At 42.1% G+C, this 18,934-nt stretch overlaps 2 protein-coding genes and 2 non-coding genes across 9 annotated transcripts in view; 1 reads left to right on the plus strand and 3 right to left on the minus strand.

The window, feature by feature from the left end:
* Window positions 1-18,934, minus strand: part of dynlt4 (dynein light chain Tctex-type 4) — a 263,595-nt gene that overhangs the window by 18,705 nt on the left and 225,956 nt on the right. The gene's annotated exons all lie outside the window — the stretch shown is intronic.
* The window catches only part of LOC145347677 (BTB/POZ domain-containing protein 19-like), a 176,552-nt gene that overhangs the window by 4,606 nt on the left and 153,012 nt on the right, over window positions 1-18,934 (plus strand). For all 6 annotated transcript variants that reach the window (XM_080195370.1, XM_080195366.1, XM_080195368.1 and 3 more), the window contains exons 2-3: window positions 9,536-9,761; window positions 15,220-15,273. In XM_080195370.1, the coding sequence (XP_080051496.1) occupies window positions 9,536-9,761; window positions 15,220-15,273 (280 nt within the window). The remainder of the gene's footprint in view (window positions 1-9,535; window positions 9,762-15,219; window positions 15,274-18,934) is intronic.
* On the minus strand, window positions 2,380-2,578 carry LOC145348724 (U2 spliceosomal RNA). The gene has a single exon (XR_013887972.1). It is a non-coding gene; the product is annotated as a U2 spliceosomal RNA (small nuclear RNA).
* On the minus strand, window positions 6,201-6,392 carry LOC145348803 (U2 spliceosomal RNA). Its single transcript, XR_013888022.1, has one exon. It is a non-coding gene; the product is annotated as a U2 spliceosomal RNA (small nuclear RNA).

Raw genomic sequence — 18,934 nt, forward strand, 5'->3', positions numbered from 1 at the left:
AGAAAAATAAAAGAACAAAGAAAATTACAGCACAGGAACAGGCCCTTTGGTCCTCCATGCCTGCATCGACCATGCTGCCCAACATAACTAAAACCCTCTATCCTTCCGGGGATCATATTCCTCTGTTCCCATCCTATTCATGTATTTGTCAAGACACCCCTTAAAAGTTGCTACCGTATCTGCTTTCACTACCTCCCCTGGCAATGAGTTTGAGGCACCCACTACTCTCTGTGTAAAAAATCTGTCTTGTATATCTCCTGTAAACCTTGCCCCTTGCACCTTAAACCTGTGCCCCCCAATAATTGACTCTTCCACCCTGGGAAAAAGCTTCTGACTATCCACTCTGACCATACCTCTCATAATCTTGTAGACAAAGGGCATATGGGGGGAATTCACAATTCCATCACACTCTTGACTTGTGCCTTGTAGATGGTGAACAGCTTTGGGGAGTCAGGAGGTGAATTACTTGCTGCAAGATTCCTAGCCCCTGATCTGTTCTTGTAGCCACATGGACTGCTTCGATATCTGAGGAGTCACAAATGGTGCTGAATGTAGTGTAGTCATCAGCAAACATCCCCACTTCTGACATTATAAGGAAGATCATTTAACAGTTGAAGATAGTTGGGCCTCAGACACTCCTGTAGTCATGTCCTGGAACTGAGATGACTGACCTCCAGCAACTACGGCCATCTTCCCTTGTTCATGGTATTAGTCCAACTAGCAGAGAGTTTTCCCCCTGAAAACAGTTTGCGACTATAGTCACCCAGAACAGAAAATGGATTACATAACAACTCAATGCCCAACTCATAAATCTGAAGGATATATTAGAGTGATACACACCACCACACCTGACATAATGTCTTGACTTGACCACCTTGATGTATGTTGCTATCCAACCATATGAAAGAAGACGATGGACTGCAGTGGCTCAAGTAGGCGGCTCACTACCACTGGTTAGCATTGCTGTCTCACAGGGCCAGGGACCCGGGTTCAATTCATTATCTGTGTGAAGTTTGCACATTCTCCCCATGTCTGCATGGGTTTCCTCCTGGTGCTCTGGTTTCCTCCCACAATCCAAAGATGTGTGGGTTTGGTTGATTGGCCATGTTAAATTAACCCTAGTGCCAGGGGATTAGCAGGGTAAATGATGAGGGGGTTACAGAAATAGGGATTATGGTCAGTGCAGACTCAGTGGGACGAATGGCCTCCTTCTACACTGTAGGGATTCTATGATTCTGAAGGGCAATTGGGGTGAGCAATGAATGCTGGGCTAGCCAGTGATGCATACAAACCATGAACACGTTTTTAAAAATATGTTCTTCGTAAGTCTGACAAATGTGTTCTATATTGACAATTTCAGTAAGTGGCATGACAGTGATTGACAACTCACTGTATGGGTGCTAATTTGATTGTGTAACACACTGATGTTGCAAAGTGTGAACTATGATGCAGTCCTCAAGTTTCACATTTTTATCACTAAGCTTTCTAGTTTAAAGATAGGAATAGAATCACCTGGCAGTTGGGAAGTTCTTACTGGAAGATGATATACAGTACTTTCTTGGCTCATGGTGCTCTTAAAATATATTACAGTCTAATAATAGTCCAAAACTAAATGACAGAAGAAAAACATTTGGCAAGCATCATGTGAGACTTGGAAATTAAAATTTCCATGGGTCCATTTCGGAAATCATTTCCGATCAAGGACAGTTTTATGATAATTAACTATCTTTTTAAAAAGTAGCTGGAGTAGCTTCTGGCTAAGACAAGGCAGAAGGGTTAGGTATAAATATTGATGAGCGGATGCTCTATAAATATGCTGGTTTCAATCTGAGAAGCATGGAAAAATCATCAGCTAGAATTGAATGGTGCAGATTATAATGGTAGCCAAGAACAGGTTTTCTTGGGATTCCAAGTATACAGCTGGTCTAATGTGTGGCATTCAACTCAATCAACTGAGTTGGGCCATGGAGCGATAGGGAGGGTGAGCCACGAAGCAGGAATGGTCATTGGAGGAAGGATGAGAGTAGGCCATAGAGTAAGTGGCGTAGAGCAGGATGTGGAGTAAATGGAGAGCAGGGTTTGGTAGGAGAACAGTGTTCTTCAGTAGGTAGGAGGTCTGTGTATGCGCGGGTGGTGTATATGTGTGAGAGAGGAGTGGGTGTGTGAGAGAGAGAGGGGGGGCGATCACTTCTAATATTAAACAAATTTGTGAGCAAAAGAAGCACCATCATTAAAAATGACAAAAAGGAGGAAGCCTTAAATACTTTTTTTTTGTTTTTGTTCCAATTCAATCCAACCACGTCCAATTCAGAGTCTGAACAAGTTGAGACATTCCCGATCCAAGCTGACAAGACAGGACTCTCACCTCCTTTCTTGGGCTTGATCTACATGATCCAAGCTGATTGGAGTAGGCGTAGCTCCTCTTCCAAGGCTTGATCTCATTTGCATCTTAGCCAAAAGGCTGAGATGCCACTTTTAAAAATTGCTTCAAATGAAGCTGAAATGTAACCTAATGACTTCAACCAAGCACAGCATGTCGACACTACACTTGATCTTAGCCAAAAGGCCGAGAAGTTGACTAAGATAACTTTTTGATTATGATAGATTGTTACGATCCCAACCGATGTTACTGGATAAGTTACATCTCAAGGTGGAACCCAGCTGGATAAATCCTAAGTTTAATTTTTTGTTCAGAAATATGGATGGTAGCTACTGAACAAAATCACAGTGGTCCGCTGATGAACTTTAACAAAAGAATAAAACATTTAAACTAGAAAATCTCCTTCACCCTCAACTATACCTTTACAGATATATACAGAGTTCTAAGAATAACAACATTTGTAAAGCCACCTTATATTCTGCTGTTTACCATAGGTACACAGTCCATGTGAACCATTAGGTGACCTGTGGTCAGACACATTTTGATAACCAAATGACAGGTGCCACCCCAAAATTTCCTATGTAACTCTCATCAACTACCCCCAAGTGCTTGTCACATTGTGAGCCAACCAGTATCCCTTGACTCTGTCTTTCACATGAGTGTTTCCAATCTCTATTTGCCAAGAGCTCGCTTTGGAATCTTTCCCCAAGTGATACTTTCACTTGGACATCTTCAACAAGTATCCACCTCTCCTTCTAATGTTCCTTCACCCTGGATCTCCACACGCATTCAAGCTGCGCTTTTTATCCACTCTGTCAGGTATTTGGCTGAAGCAGAACACCACTCCTCCAAAGATCTCTAGCAGTAATTCGCCAATCTTTGGCAGTCTCTTCAGCTCTTCTTGCCCACTTTGCACTTATCTTTTAACTTGGAGCCTTTTCCTCTGCCCCTCACATTTTACTTCACTTAACAGGATCTTTTCAAGATTCCTGTTCTTTCCCTTGACTAAAAGATCTTCATGGACCTTTCTCCTGTTCCGCTCCCTGGTTTAAAAACTGCAGCAGGCGACGGTGCAGAGGGACCTCGGGGTCCTTGTGCATGAGTCGCAAAAACCCAGCTTGCAGGTGCAGCAGGTGGTCAGGAAGGCGAATGGGATGCTGGCCTTCATAGCGAGGGGGATTGAATATAAAAGTAGGGAGGTCTTGCTGCAGCTGTATAGGGCATTGGTGAGGCCGCAGCTGGAGTACTGTGTGCAGTTTTGGGCGCCGCACCTGCGCAAGGATATTTTGGCCCTGGAGGGAGTGCAGAGGAGGTTTACTAGGCTGATACCGGAGTTGAGGGGATTGAGCTATGAGGAGAGGCTGAATAAACTAGGCTTGTACTCGTTAGAGTTTAGAAGAATGAGGGGAGATCTCATTGAGACGTATAAGATAATGAATGGGATGGATAGGATAGAGGTGGAGAGACTCTTCCCGCTCAAAAAAGACAGTAGGACTAGGGGGCACAGCCTCAAGATAAAGGGGAGGCGGTTTAGAACGGAGTTGAGGAGGAACTTCTTCACTCAAAGGGTGGTGAATCTCTGGAATTCTCTGCCCGTTGAAGTGGTGGAGGCTGCCTAGCTAACTATTTTTAAGAAGCGGGTTGATGGGTTCTTGATAAGAGAGGGGATTAAGGGTTATGGGGAGAGGGCGGGAAAGTGGAACTGAGCCACAACAGATCAGCCATGATCTTATTGAATGGCGGGGCAGGCTCGAAGGGCTAGATGGCCTACTCCTGCTCCTATTTCTTATGTTCTTATGTTCTTATTCTTTGGAACATGCTTTCTGCTGTTCTCTCTCCTGTCCAGCTTCTCCTGGCACCTGCTTCCAACTGAACTAAAACCGCTTTTCTGTTTCTCCTTGTCTGTGTGAGGCAACACCACAGTTTTGGTACTTTGTTTTAACTTCCCTAAACTACTCACCTCTTGATTACACAGCTCCTCACTTTAAGGTCATAGGACCTCATTTGAAATGCAGATTTTTAACGTCCACAAATCCACTTTACTTAAAACTATTTGCAATTCCTAACAAAGCATACACATTATCAGAAATAGAAATGACTTTTGTAAATTTGTTTTATTATGTTTGTACCCATTGCATAAATTTTTTTTTGTGGTTTATCTCAACAACATAATAAGAATGTTTCTTAAGGGTTCAACCAACGCCTTTGGGAGGTCAAGGGGCCAGAAAGGTTCAGGGAAACACTGGCCTATGGTTTAAGTTGATTTCCAGCAGTGACGGATAAGTGGAGGGAGTGGTGTGGGTTGGGGAGTGGGCAGTGCAGAGAAGGGGGTGGGGGGGGCGGATGATTTTATTTTGATAACCTGCGATTATTAGCTGCCAACATGAAATTAAATAAATTGTTGAACGTTCTGCATAGTAGAGATTGCATCCTTCTTCTAGAAGGAAAAGCCGTGATGACTGAATCATCTTTACTCATTTGGCAGTTATTTTCTGACTTGTTTTTCCTGGTAGTCAACTGCAGATTGTTTCTCAATATGTTGCTGGTGACATTGTTAATCATTTTAATGTGATGCTGTCATCATCATCCAGAACAACTGGGCATTTATATAAAATTCCCTCCTTGCTGCAAGATATTTGGATGTATTTTACAGCCAGGAGGAAAGCGATTTGATGGACAGAGAAAGGTGAGGGAATGGAGACCAATTGAAGAGGATTTCTGGAAAGTTGGACGAGAGGCAAGGTGGTGAGAACTGGGAAGGTAATTCAAGAAACAGCACTGCAGCGACTGTGTGAGTGGACATTTATAATGGCCACTTCATCCAAAATTGATTCATAATTCTATTTGCTTCACAGCTGAGTCTGTAACAATGATATTAAAAGCAAAATGCTGGAAATAAAAACAGAAAATGCTGAAAAAGTTCAACAAGTCCAGCAGCATCTGTGGAGGGGGAAGCAGTGGGCAGGATCTTGAGCCCGCATTCTCTGTGCCTGAGATTATCTCAGGGGGCTCGAAATAGGTGAAAATTGGAAATCACAAATTTCGCTGGTGATATCACAACGTCAAATTTTCACTGCACCTCACTGGTGACATAATCAGGTTCATGCTCATAATGAACTCAATTTTAATATATTTCAGTGAATTTAAAAATAATTATACAGCACTCTTGCCAAAGTTTCACACCTCACCGACGAGGTTCTTGCCAGGTTTATCTACATGTATACATGTTGAGGGGATCCTTCTGGGAGTGCAAAGGTTGGTATAGCCCCTGGGCGAGAGAGACATGGCAAGTCAGTTCCCCGGAAATGCCCCCGACCTTGCCCCCGGCACAGTGCTGACCTGGCAGTGCCAGGGATGGGCCCTAGGGGGAGCCTTGTGTGGGAACTCATCTGTTTGTGATGAGGGAGGGGACAGAGAGTGGAGTGGACACCGAGAACAATGTGGATGGCGGGGATGATCGGAAGTGTCTAGAAGGTTGGGTGAGGATGCTGGGGATGATCGGAGCGGGGTTGGACCTGGATACCAATGTAGTGTGAGGGACAGGCTCCAGATACCTCGATGGAGGTGGGGGGAATAAATTCTTATTTGTGATTAGAACACCATTTGAAAATAGTGCCCTAATTTCCGTGGAGCAGGTTGTTGGCTCTAAGAGTCCCTGCCCCACCAGAGTGGGACCCACTGTTGTTTTAACTGTTTTTTTTAAACTTTATTCCAATCCAATCAAGTCAAATTAAACCCAATCCAGAGTCCCAACAAGTTGGGACATTCCCGATCCAAGCTGACAAGACAGGGCTCTCACCTCCTGTCTTGGGCTTGATCTACATGATCCAAGCTGACTGGAGTAGGTGTAGCTCCTCCTCCAGGGCTTGATCTTATTTGCATCTTAGCCAAATGGCCGAGATGCCGCTTTAAAAAATTGCTTCAAATGAAGCTGAAAAGTAACCTAATGACTTCAACCAAGTGCAGCATGTCGATACTACACTTGATCTTAGCCAAAAGGCCGAGAAGCGAAAGTGCCAAGATCTGGCAAGAAAACCAACCAGTGAAGCTGAAGAGTTTCACACTAGTTTTCTCACTGACACTTTGCCACATTCTGCTAAGATTGCCCCCAGTGTTAATGTTTGGGGTTTGTAGAGCTGGACAGGGTAGAAGTGTGGTGGATTACGCGGTAGAGGGAGGGGAGTGGCGATTGTGGTGCAGAATGGCAGGTCAAGGATGATTGCCAAAAATGTCATGGACAGACAAGAAAAGGGAGAGATAATGGTCATGTTAAAAAATAAAGAAAGTGCCAATAATGGCCTCAAGATAAGGTAGGAAAATGTATTAAGAGCAGAAGGATCATCACTCTATGAATGGCCTCGAAGGGGAGGGGATGGAGATGTGGGAATATTAAGGTGAGAGTTCATGGTCTGAAGTTATTGAACTCAGTGTTATGTCCACAAGGCTGTAATGTGTAATAACCATGTCAGCTGAGTTCTTCGGTGTCATAAGCAAAGTATCCTTGCAACATTTCTAGTTTCTCTTCCTGATAGCTGATGTGCTGCACCACATTTGGCATGCCCACAGCTACATTCTGCAAGGAGTCTGTCCTACTTTTCAGCGATCTCAGTTTTATTTTGTTCAACTTCAGGTTATAGGTAGCCAAAAGAATACTGGAACCAACTTTAACTAGAATCACAGTGGAAAGTTATGTGGCAATCTACGTGCATTAACTAGACTTAATTCCGCATACATTTACATTTTCAAATCTTTCCTAAATCTGACCATGATGTAATACCACACCTAATAAGATGTATCAAATGAACTTTTGGAGTTTGGCCACAGCAACTTGTATTTATATAGCACCCATATCGTAGTAAAATGTATCAAAGCATTTCTCAACTTGCTATAATCAGACAAAAATTAACATTAAGCCAAAGGAGACATTAGGAGTGGTGACCACAAATTTGTTTAAAGAAATTTTAGGCTGCCTTTTGTGTCCTTTTAAAGTTTATTTATTAGTGTCACAAGTAAGCTTACATTAACATTTCCCTAGTTGCCACACTCCGGTGCCTGTTCGGATACACTGAGGGAGAGTTTAGCATGGCCAATGTACGTCTTTCAGACTGCGGGAGCACCCGGAGGAAACCCACACAGACACAAGGAGAATGTGCAGACTCCACACAGACAGTGACCCAAGTTGGGAATCAAACCAGGGTCCCTGGCACTATGAGGCAGCAGTGCTAATCACTGTGCCACCTTGTGACAAAGGGCAATCTTTATTGTTACATTTCAGTCTTCACCATTAAAATCACTGCCAACCTGCAGAGCTGGAGGATGAGTAGATGAGTAGAACACTTGTTCAAAGCTGAAATGAAGGTTGGAATGTCATAGTTCAACAGAGTCAAGGGACATACAGCAATAATTGGTCAGAGAGGTGGGACAACAGCTGGCCAGCATGGCAAGGCAGCTGGTATGTTATAAGGTTTTTGTTCTTTAAAATAATTTTTGTTTAATTCTCAGCCAGAGTGACTATATGCTTCAGTATTTAGCTCTATGCTAAGTTTAGGGAGGGGGAAAAGATCCCTCCTGAAGTATGTGGACTGGATTTTCATCTCCGAGGTGGCCAACAGGAACATGGAAATTTCCCAGCTCAGTGTACTCACTTTGGGAGGAAGTGGCTGAAAAGATGGGATTTTCATTGCAAAGGGGCAACTGTGAGCTGCATTTGAACAGGAAAATAGCAGAAAAGAGTTTGGAGGCAGCCACAGCCGCTGGGTCTGTCGGGTGTGGCAGTGGGATGTTTAAAAGGCTGCCTTGATGCTGTTGGACTTTGTCCCAGTGACAGTAAAAAGCAGTAAGGCTCTGAAGTGCTCACCACTCATTCCCTCCACATCCTCCCCATGTCCCATCCATGCCACTTTATGCCCCTCCAACCAACTCCCCCCATGGTCCCTATCACACACATTGCAGGCTATGCATCTCCACCCACTCCTACTGCCCCTCATATCCGCCATTCCAAATCACGCCCCTCAACTCACCCCCAGTGGCTCCTCATACCTCCCATGCCATCCTATGGCACTTGCATACTCATTCTCCACTTTATGGAACCAATTAACCCTACAGTGACAAGAGGACATGTTAAAAAAAAGCTTTTTAAAAGAAACAATCATTCAGTCATAATTTTCCACCTTCTTAAAAAAGAACTCAGGTGAGGATATTAGTGAACCGGATGGATTTTTACCCATCTATCAATAGTGTTGTGCCATCATTACTAAGACTAGCTGTCAATTTCATATTTATCAATTGAATTGAAATTCCACCAGCTACCATGGTAGGATTTGAAGACATGTTCCAAAAGCATTAGTCTAGTGACATTACCCTTATGACACAGTCTTCTCGTGTTTTACCAGCTGAAATTGTAAGCGCTTGAAACCTCTTTATTTTGTGTAAATAAACAGTGATAAACAGTGTGCAATTGACAGAAAAGATCAGAGAACGAGAGCTGTGAATCAAGCAATGCTTTCTCTGGGATTTGACAGTATAATGGATGCCTGGGTTCTCAGCCAAACCTCATTAGACAGCAATGTTAGAAATCAGAAATCTAGGGATTGGAGTCAGGAATCCCAGAACTGGGTCCTGGTCACGTTTTTCACCTGTCCACAGAGTCTCCCCAGCTCCATGAAGATCTAGTCCTGTTTGCCAACTTGCACGTACACTTCAGATGGGGTCAGCTTTGATTTTGGAAGTTGATAGTTTGTGGGAAGAATGAGTACTTCAGCATCTTATATTAACTGATGACTGTGGAACTAAATCCCAACAAGGAATCAACACTTAGAATACGAGAAGGGAGAAAATCATTTTTGCTCATATCATGAGAGCACTTTTTCTGTTGCATGCTGTGATTCATAGTCCTTGTATGGTTCTGATTTTTTGCTGAATTGCCTTTATGAACTTCATAAACTTTGCAATATAAAGCATCGTAACCATGATTTGGCACAGTCTTTTGAGGCTTTCTATCTATGTAGCAATTGAGTGTTTTAAATGGGCAGTTATATTATGCCAATTATATGGATTTTCCATTTGTTTTGCAGGGTAAGCATTTAAAAAGTTTAATTTTTGCGTGTGTGCTGTGAATAGTTTGTTTTAATTTGTGTGTGTTTTTTTTTAAACTAGTGATGTGAAATTCATTGTTGGAGAGGAGAAGAAAGTGGTGTATGCCCATCGGTGCATCTTAGCTTATCGCTGTGAGGCATTTAGTGCGATGTTCGCCAAGCAACATCTGTCGTGTGATGCAAAAGAAGCTGAAATACCATTTGATCTCTCAGATGTGCAGCCAGAGGTCTTTCTGGCTGTAGTTGAATTTCTCTACACAAACTGTGTGATGCTGAGCAGCAAGATAGTAAGTACATGACTCCTTGGGCCTGATGGATAGATTTTTACTTGGGTGGTCGCCTGGCTGAGAGAACCAGCCGTCTGCATCTTGCATAGCATGGCCCAGGCCTCGTGAAGTTACAATCAATGTGCTGTGAATATCTAAACGGTATCCAGTGCAGTTTATTAATTTTGGAAAAGGAGGAGGAGGGCACAGTTGCAATCACAGTTTTAGAGGAGCTGCGGCAAGGGGTGGTCTTGATTGTATTAGGGAGTTGAGGGAGAACAAAGGGAGGGAACTGCCCAGGTTATCTTCATGGGGTCCTAACTCCTGGCTCCAAGAAAATAATTTAGAAGTTTCCCTTTTGGGACATCCTTGCTGAACACCAGTAAATAGGCCAGAGTGTGCATTGAGTGTGCAATGGTCTGTCTTTATATGGCAGTTGAAACCCTATTCTTGTGGGATCTTAATTTTCATATGAAAAGGAGCTTATTGCCTCAAACAAACGAATACCTTGGCATTCTACAAACATTCAATCCCTCTATTACCAACGCTCAGTAGCAAGAGTATGTACTATATACAAAATGCACTGCAGCAATTCACCAAAGATCCTTAGACAGCACCTTCCAAACCCACGACCACTTCCATCTCGAAGGATAAGGGCAGCAGATACACAGGAACACCACCACTTGCGAGTTCCCCTCCAAACCACTCACCATCCTGACTTGGAAATATATCGCCATTCTTTTGCAGTGGCTGGGTCAAAATCCTGGAATTCACTCCCTAATGACATTGTAGATCAGCCCACAGAACATGGACTGCAGCAGTTCAAGAAGGCAGCTCACCACCACCTTCTCAAGGGCCGCAAGGAATGGGCGCTAAATACTGGCCAGCCAGCAACATCATGTCCCACGAATGAATTAAAAAGTACACCAGTAGGCCCCTATTATGGTGGCATGGGGATGTTGGTGTTAACAGGATAGCAAGTCTGTTGATCCCCAATGTGAGGCCAATTATTGTCCTTGCACTGCCGACTTTGGCAGATTAAAGTTAGCCATTAAGTATCATTTGCACTGGTTGGTTTTGTGCAGTGAAACAATCCAAAACAGCTGCTGAGAATGGTTCTGTTTTTGGCAATTGTTTGCAACAATGGAAATTTGGCCTTTGTAATGTATTCATGATTAGAATCATAGAATCCCTACAGTGCAGAAGGAGGCCATTTGACCCATCCAGTCTGCATCGACTTCCCGAGAGCATCATAGCCAGGGCCAACCCACCTTCCTGCCCCATCCTGTAACGCCTTGCATTTACTGCACTAATCCCTCTAATCTACATTTCTTGGGACACTAAGGGGCTGTTTAGCATGGTCAGTCCACCTGCACAGCTTTGGGGTGTGGGAGGAAACTGGAACACTCAGAGGAAACCCTCACAGACATGGGGAGAATGTGCAAACTCCACACACAATCTTCCGATATAAACTTGTTATGTTGTAAGTACATCTTCCTCTTGACAAGAAGTACATGCAGTTGTGAGTTTTTTTACATCTGTTAAGTGGACAGTTAACCTATTAAATTTGGGGAGCATTGAAGTAGAATTGGTTGGAACTGAGAAGGTTTCCCTGCAGCCTGATGCATGGGAATACCACCACCTGTAAGTTCCCCTCCTAAACCACACACTATCCTGACTTGAATGGCGCTATTCCTTCACTTTCACCAGTCAAAGTCCTGTATCTCCCTTCCAAACAGCGCAGTGCATGTACCTACACCATATAGACTAGCAGTTCGAGAAGGCAGATCACCACCACCTTCTCAAGGTCATTTCAGGATGGGCAGCAAATGCTTGTCTCAGCTTGGTGGAAGAATAAAACAATGTTGAAGAGCTGAGAAACACAAAACTAAGAAATTACAGCATCAGCACTCCTGGCAGGGCTGAATCACAGACCAGTTTGCATAGACAGGTTTGTTATAGATGTGGCCATGAGAATTTATGATGAAAAAAATTGGAAGAAAATGCCAATAGATTAAAATTTCCTTTATGTTTTATAGACGTGCTTGTGTGGAACATTGTAGACAAAGTTGATAAATGAAGCAAAGCTTTTGTTCTTTTGGAAATTATCATGTCTGGATCTGATGTTTGTGAGGTGTTTTCACATCCTCTCCATGTCCATGTGGGTTTCCTCTGGGTGCTCCAGTTTCCTTTCATAGTTTAAAGATGTGCGGGTTAGGTTGATTGGCCATGCTACATTGATCCTAGTGGCAGGGTAAATATGTGGGGTCATGGTCGGTGCAGACTTGATGGGCCAAATGGCCTCCTTCTGCACTGTGGGGATTCTATGATTCTGGGTCAAAATAATTCTAGTGACTACTTTCCAGATTTTGTTTAATGCTGCAATTTCACTCCAAGTGTTTTGTTCGTAACTGAAAATTAAATATTTGTAACGAAGAGAAGGATACCAGTAACAAAAACATTTTGTTGATAACATTTGGCTAATTTCTGCATTGACTGAGAGAAGTGGACTGCTTTCAGACTGCCCAAGAGAAGTTGCGTTTTCAGCCTTTGTAACCTGTGCAGAACAACTTATTGCAATATAATCAATATCTTTCTTCAATTTATATGACATTGGAATTTTTAGTTTAGGTGAATCTGGATGCTGCATATAACAGTAAAATCATTAACTCAGGGCATTTGGTTTGGCACATACTACCCAAAAATCTACAGGTCTGCTTATTCAGTAGTACTTGTACTGAGGTGGAATTTGAATCACCATCCATCAATTGAAAAATATAACGTTCTTCTTCTTTGGAATAAGTGAAGGGGTGATACTCAACGTGAGACAACTTGATTCGTCTCTCACCTGCCACTGGATGTCTGTAGGATTCAAAAACTGTTCTGAAGGACAGCCTGAAGCTTAGTTTTCACTAAATTGAGCAACACCTTCCAAACCAGAGATTCGAAGTCAAAAACTTATTGGGCATAATTTACCCAAAGAATTTCTAAGTGTTATGACAGTGAGAAAAATGGGATGGCCCGGATCAGTCTCTCAGGTGGCTCTGGATCGCAATTGTCCCACATTCAGCCACTGTTTTGGAGTGTAGTGGGTTGTATGCTGCTACTGAGGGAGCAGGACCTAAACATGCTAATGATCCTGCTGCAGAGAGCTTGGGCGCCACATTGCAAGGGTGCACCGAACTCACAGTGCTCTGGGAGACCCCCTCACACCCTTCCCACAGACACTGGGACCCACCTCTCAATGACAGCATGTTTCCCCCATTCCTCCCCCTCCCTCCAACATAGGTCACCCACATTGGGGCATCAGAGCCCTACATTGGGTGCCCCTGCCAGAACCCCAGCATGCCTCCGATTTATGATCCCGATATGCCTCGTCATCATGACCACCTGATATGCCCCCCATCATGACCCCCTCCACAACGCAACCCTGTACGACCTACCTCCCCCATCATGCCCCCGCCTGGGCCCCACCTTCCCGCCCTGCTCCTGTCACACTGGCAGTGCCCAACAGACAATGATGGGGTGCCCGATGGCGACTGCCTGCCCTGATCATCTGGGGGGGCTTCAAGGTCCCCTAACATGACCATTGTATCACGTCTGTGCTAGTGGAGACCTGTACTGATTCTGGCCGTTATGGCAGTGTGTCCAAAGGCCAGAGGATTTTGTGCATGGTTTTGAATGGGCTATGCACATTTAAATACTACTTTAAATATGCTAATTAGTTTTGTGTCCTTTCTGGGCCTGAAGCAATTTGTGCAGCTGGAGAAGGGCCGGGCACATGGCAAACTGTTTGGTACTGGGCGCCAATCGAATTTTTAGCTTTCTGGCTCGCCACACTGTTTGCCAGGCATGGCATGGGGGTAAAATCGCACTCGTTGTTTTGCTCCACTAAAGAAATTTTTTTTTGGCCATAGTATTTTTTGCACACATTTCCCAGTTGAATTTGAGATCAAAATATCTTCTCACACAAAGCATTGAACATGACCTATTCTGAGAAATCTGGAATCCTTAGGCATTTACAGTGGAAAAGGGGTGCCTTGATGTGCTATAAGCTGAACAGATTGTGCCCCAGAATTAAGAAAATCAGTGTACAGATGTTTTTTGGATGTGATTTATATCCATGATTAAACTATTTTGTTTATTTTTTCCCCTCTTCTGAAGATGCGGATTCATGTTGGGGTATGATTTTGTAAACACTGCAATCCCCTGAAACCTTGCTTATATGGCCATTCTTATTTATATGTTTAAGTATTGAGGCTCTTTGACTGTAGGAGCATCACAATTAAGCTTCAAACCACCCACAACCAATATCTGATCCAGTGGAATTTAGAACAGGGAGAGGCATGTGGATTAAGGAGTAGCATTACGGAGTAGCATTTTATTGCCTCCTCTACACTCATTTTCCTAATGGTTAAATTTACACAGATCAGGAATTGGGTCTTGGATTTCTGTGGTTGAACTGCATGCTGATTTTACTGATTTGAGTTACTTGGGAGCAAGGAATAAATGCTCTTATACTCGCTAAGATTTCAAAAAGTAATTATACCAACAAACAGAGAGCATTAGTGAGTCTGATATGTAAGAACATGATTGAAGTTATCAATGCACTAACCTTAATATAAAAAGTCAACATAGCAATGGAAGATGAAAGCAATAAATGAACATTAGTCTGCTGCCATATGCAAAATCAGCAATCAAATTTGCATCAGATCATGGAAATAAAACGATATTAAACTTTGAGTGATCATAAATGGACCAATGCATTAGACCAATGCATTCAAAATTTGACATTGTTCTAAGAAGTCCTAAAACAGTTTAAAAAATCATTTCCATAATGTTTTAAATATGTTCCTCTTCTCCACCCCCACACCGTATACTGTCCTCAGCTGAATGGTTTGTAAGTCAATCACTTCTAAACCTTTTCTTAAGCTTTTTCTTAAGCAATTGCAAAGAGAGATATTCTAGTGTAGTGCCTTGCCTTTTGATATTTTTCATTTTTACAGTTTTTTCCCTTTTGTCTTTGTGATAATATATATCAAAATAGCAATTGAATAGAGGCCATTGCAAAAGCATTATAGCCAAGGGGAGCAAAGGAGTTATCAATATATATTTTCAGAAGGAATTCTTTTCATTCCCAATGGAGTATTTTTTACCCTTTAGCAGCAGAACTGAAAAAAACACAAAGAGACCATGACTGGTCTGTAACCACACAGCTGATGCCATTCTTCCCAATAATGTAGAGTGAATATTCTCCTAGGGAATCTGTTTCGCTACTTCATTATACGCAGTGGAGCACAAATGGAAACTGGCAGCATCTTGCTGAAAGTGATTAACACTGACATAAGTACACATCATTTCTTGCTTCAAGATTCAAGCATCCATTAAAGTAAATAGGTCAATGCGAATCCATGGTCATGGTGATCTTTGTTAATTTGTTTGCTTCAATCTTCTGATAACTTTTTTTCCTTTTCTTCAGGCTCTGGATGTACTTACATCAGCGGTGGAATATGGGCTGGATGAACTTCAAAAGGTAAGACTTTCTGATAAATAATATTTGGTTAACAAGATCAAAAGGACAAAGTTGCCTGTTGCAGTGGGTATGTAAAAATCTAAGTACACAGTTTAGTTCAGTTGCAGTCATGGGGATGGGCAGTGATTCATAAATTCTTTCACATACAACTTCCTAATTTCATAATCCTCGCCCATATTGTGACTCATGCTTGTTTGTGGAATTTGCACAGAGGCTTGAGGAAGGCACTACACAATGCATTTATATTTTGACGATTTTGGCATCCAGTGATGATGTATTTTATAAATCAAGTTACTATTTTGTGCATACTTTTAGGTGTTTCATTTTAAATATAAATTTCCCTTACTTCAGTGAATAGCTCTTTGTCCCCTTCCTGTTCGTGCCACTCTGATTCAATGTATTAAAGTATGAGAGGGAGGGGGAGGGGAGCACTGAGGGGTGACCCAATTTATTTTGTTGTAAACTTTTCAAATAGATGAATTTAAGATTTGAAAATTACCAAGAAAGTGCTGTAATTATTTGTGAGTATGTTGTATTCCTTCTAATGAGGTGAGTTCCTTACACAAAGGGAAGGAAATGTCTTTCGTTTTGCCTTTACCGCAATGTGAATTTGGATGTAGATTTTAATAGAAATTGTCAAGGTGACAGCCACTGTGCATTTCTGTCATGTGTAATGGCAATGTTGATATAACTTCTGAAATGTTTCTTCAGTTAACTTTTCCTTTAGAATGCCGAGAGCCCTACATTAACTAGTCTGTTCTTTTTGAATTGATGAATTATTTTGGATAGTTTCTCTGCTGTCAGTGCAATTTAACCCCACTACAATTGGGTGGATTTGAAGGTGGAATGTTTTAGCACAAATAGCTATTGTCATAAACACAATTTAAAAGGGAACTGGATCAATATTTGCAAAAGAGAAACATTAAATGTTTACGTAGATAGGGCAGGGAGTTTCTCAAATAACCTTGCATATTAAAGTGATTTATCTTTGTCCCTAATTAGTGTGAATCATGGTACAAAATTCACTGCTTGTAAGCCAAAATGTTATCTTCATGATATGATTCAGGCTAGTTTTCAACCTCAGAGGAAATATATTTCATGTGTAAACACAGTAATACATCCTGGATATGCCCTTTATCAGCGTTTGAGAAAGATGCAAAGGAAGTATCAAACTTTGACAGTTTATCACATGGGTTTATCATCAAAAGAAGCATCACCATAGTTACAGTGGGTATTAAAACTCTTGCAGTACACAAGCATGGCAAAAATGAGCAACAAGTACCATTTATTTAAAGATACTGATAACCTATGAGTCTTATACACGCGTTGGAGGTGCTATCTGCCTGTCTTTAGCTTTTGAACTCTCACTACAACATATATTTATAAAATTTAATTTATTTCCTTAAATTTTCATTATAGTTATATATCTACTGCCAGACTAACTCATGTCAGCTAACTCAGCATATCTTGTGGCGTGAGCCTGGAAGCTCCCTGGTTAATGACTTACTGACTTGGCCAGTTTAACTAAGTTATTTCTATCCAGTTTTAGGACCCTTTCCTCACATCTCATTTTTTTCCTGACTGAGAAGGCAAGATGTATGGAAAAAATTTAATATCTTCTTCCAGAGCTGTTTTACAACCGACCAATAAGAAAGAAAGACTCGCAATTATACAGTGCTTTTCATGACCTCTGGATGTCTCAAAGTGCTTTGTGGCCAAAACAATACTTTTGAAGTGTAATCAATGTTGTAATGTAAGAAATGCAGCAACTAAATTACGCACAGCAACTCCCACAAACAAAGTGATAATGACCAGATATCCATTTTTGTGATGGTACTTGAGGGATGAATATAAATCAGGGGTCGGTTTAGCTCGGTTGGCTGGATGGTTTGCTTGTGATGCAGAGCGATGTCAACAGTGCGGGTTCAGTTCCTGTACTGGCTGAGGTTATTCGTGAAGGCTCACTTTCTTTACCTTGTCCCCTGCCTGAGGTGTGGTGATCCTCAGGTTAAATCACCACCAGTCTGCTCTTCCCCTCAAAGGGGATAACAGCCTGTGGTCATCTGAGACTATGGTGACTTTGTAGACCAGAATACCCAGGATAATTCCCCTGTTCTGCTTCAAAATAGTGCTATGGAATCTCTTACGTTCATTTAGAGCAGATGTAATCTCTCATCCGAAAGATGGAACTTCTGAAAATGTAGCACGATCTTGATACTGCACCAGATTGTTAACCTTAGTTTATTTGTGCTGAATGTAGGAGACTGTGATTTATTCTTCTTAGAACCATTACACCCATCCTTTCAATCAGATCAAGTTGGGAACCATGGGTTGTGTGGAACAATCACTGTCAGGAAGTTAAAACCATACATAATGTGCATAGGTAGTGGAGAAAAATGTGAAGTTCTTGATATCAAGATTCTAAAATAAGGCACAAAATAATGGATTGTAAATTCTCTCCAAGAAAAAAAGCATTATTTGCTGGGAAAGCAGTTATAGTTTGATATCAAGCTTAACAATCCATTCAGTGGTTTCAGCTGACACAGTGAGAATGTTTGTGATGCCACCAGGAATGGATCTCGGAACAGAAGTTCAGGATATGGGTGATGATCTCACTTGGATGGCCACAGTCGCCCTTTGAACTCTTCCTCATGTTCTACTTGTGGAGCAAGTGGTCACATCTTTCCTGGCCTGTCCTTAAGTTGTCTGCAGGTGTCCAGATTTTCTGTGGCAAGTTGAAACCTGGAACTTCACTACTTGGATCAATCGTCAAATTGCAGTCAGTGACGCTTGCAATCAACCAGGAGATGTGCCATCGGAAGATGGGACTGTCTTCAGATTGTAGGTGTGAAGTGTGTTGTAGTAAAGACTATGGGAATTTCAGGCGACCTTTGTGGGATTTTTTCTTTGAGGATCTGTGTCAGTGGGAGTGTTGTGTTAGCACAGGGAGCCACGGATGTGAGGACTGATCCCTGCGGGAGCCCGTTATTGGTTATGCATGGGTGTCTGCTTTGATCCCCCAAGGTGCATGTGGAACTGTCAGTTACTGATCACAAAGTTGATTAGTTGTAGGGTTTTCGCACAGCAGATGATTTTGGAGTGTTTCAGCAGCATGCCTGTGAACCCCATTGTACAATTGGCACAGGATAATTCAATAAAGGTACCTTCTGCCTTCAAGATTTCCTGGAAGTTGGCCTGAAAAGGTGAGGTTGGTATCAGGACTTGCTCAGAGCGGTTGCAGCCTGTGTGAAAGCCTGTCTGTTGGGACCAAAAGGAAACAACAATAAAACTTGGAAATGAAATGTACCTGTAAAACTTGTGCAAACTGCTCTTGTGCACCTTAAAATGGAACTCCAGTATTATGCGTGCTAGTGTTACTGGTTTTTATGGGGAGTTGACCGTGTTTTACTGTTTTCTTTTTCCGTTGCTGCTGCTCCCAGAAAGGGGAAACAATCAGTACTTATTGCCATGTTGGTTAAGAGGTTAAGCCTGAATATTATGCACAACCAAACCCTTGAGAAGAAAACTTAACATCTGTTAACATCTGAGTTAAAATTTTCAAAACCCAGTTTGAATAAGCTTTGGTTCCAGAATATAGAATTCCTAGTTCAATCTAAAACTAAAGTCACAAGCTGACTAACCATTGAATATTTCATTTGCA

The sequence above is a fragment of the Carcharhinus amblyrhynchos genome, chromosome 9 (assembly GCF_965287045.1).
Source record: "Carcharhinus amblyrhynchos chromosome 9, sCarAmb.v2.hapA, whole genome shotgun sequence".
Taxonomy (NCBI): Eukaryota; Metazoa; Chordata; class Chondrichthyes; order Carcharhiniformes; family Carcharhinidae; genus Carcharhinus; species Carcharhinus amblyrhynchos.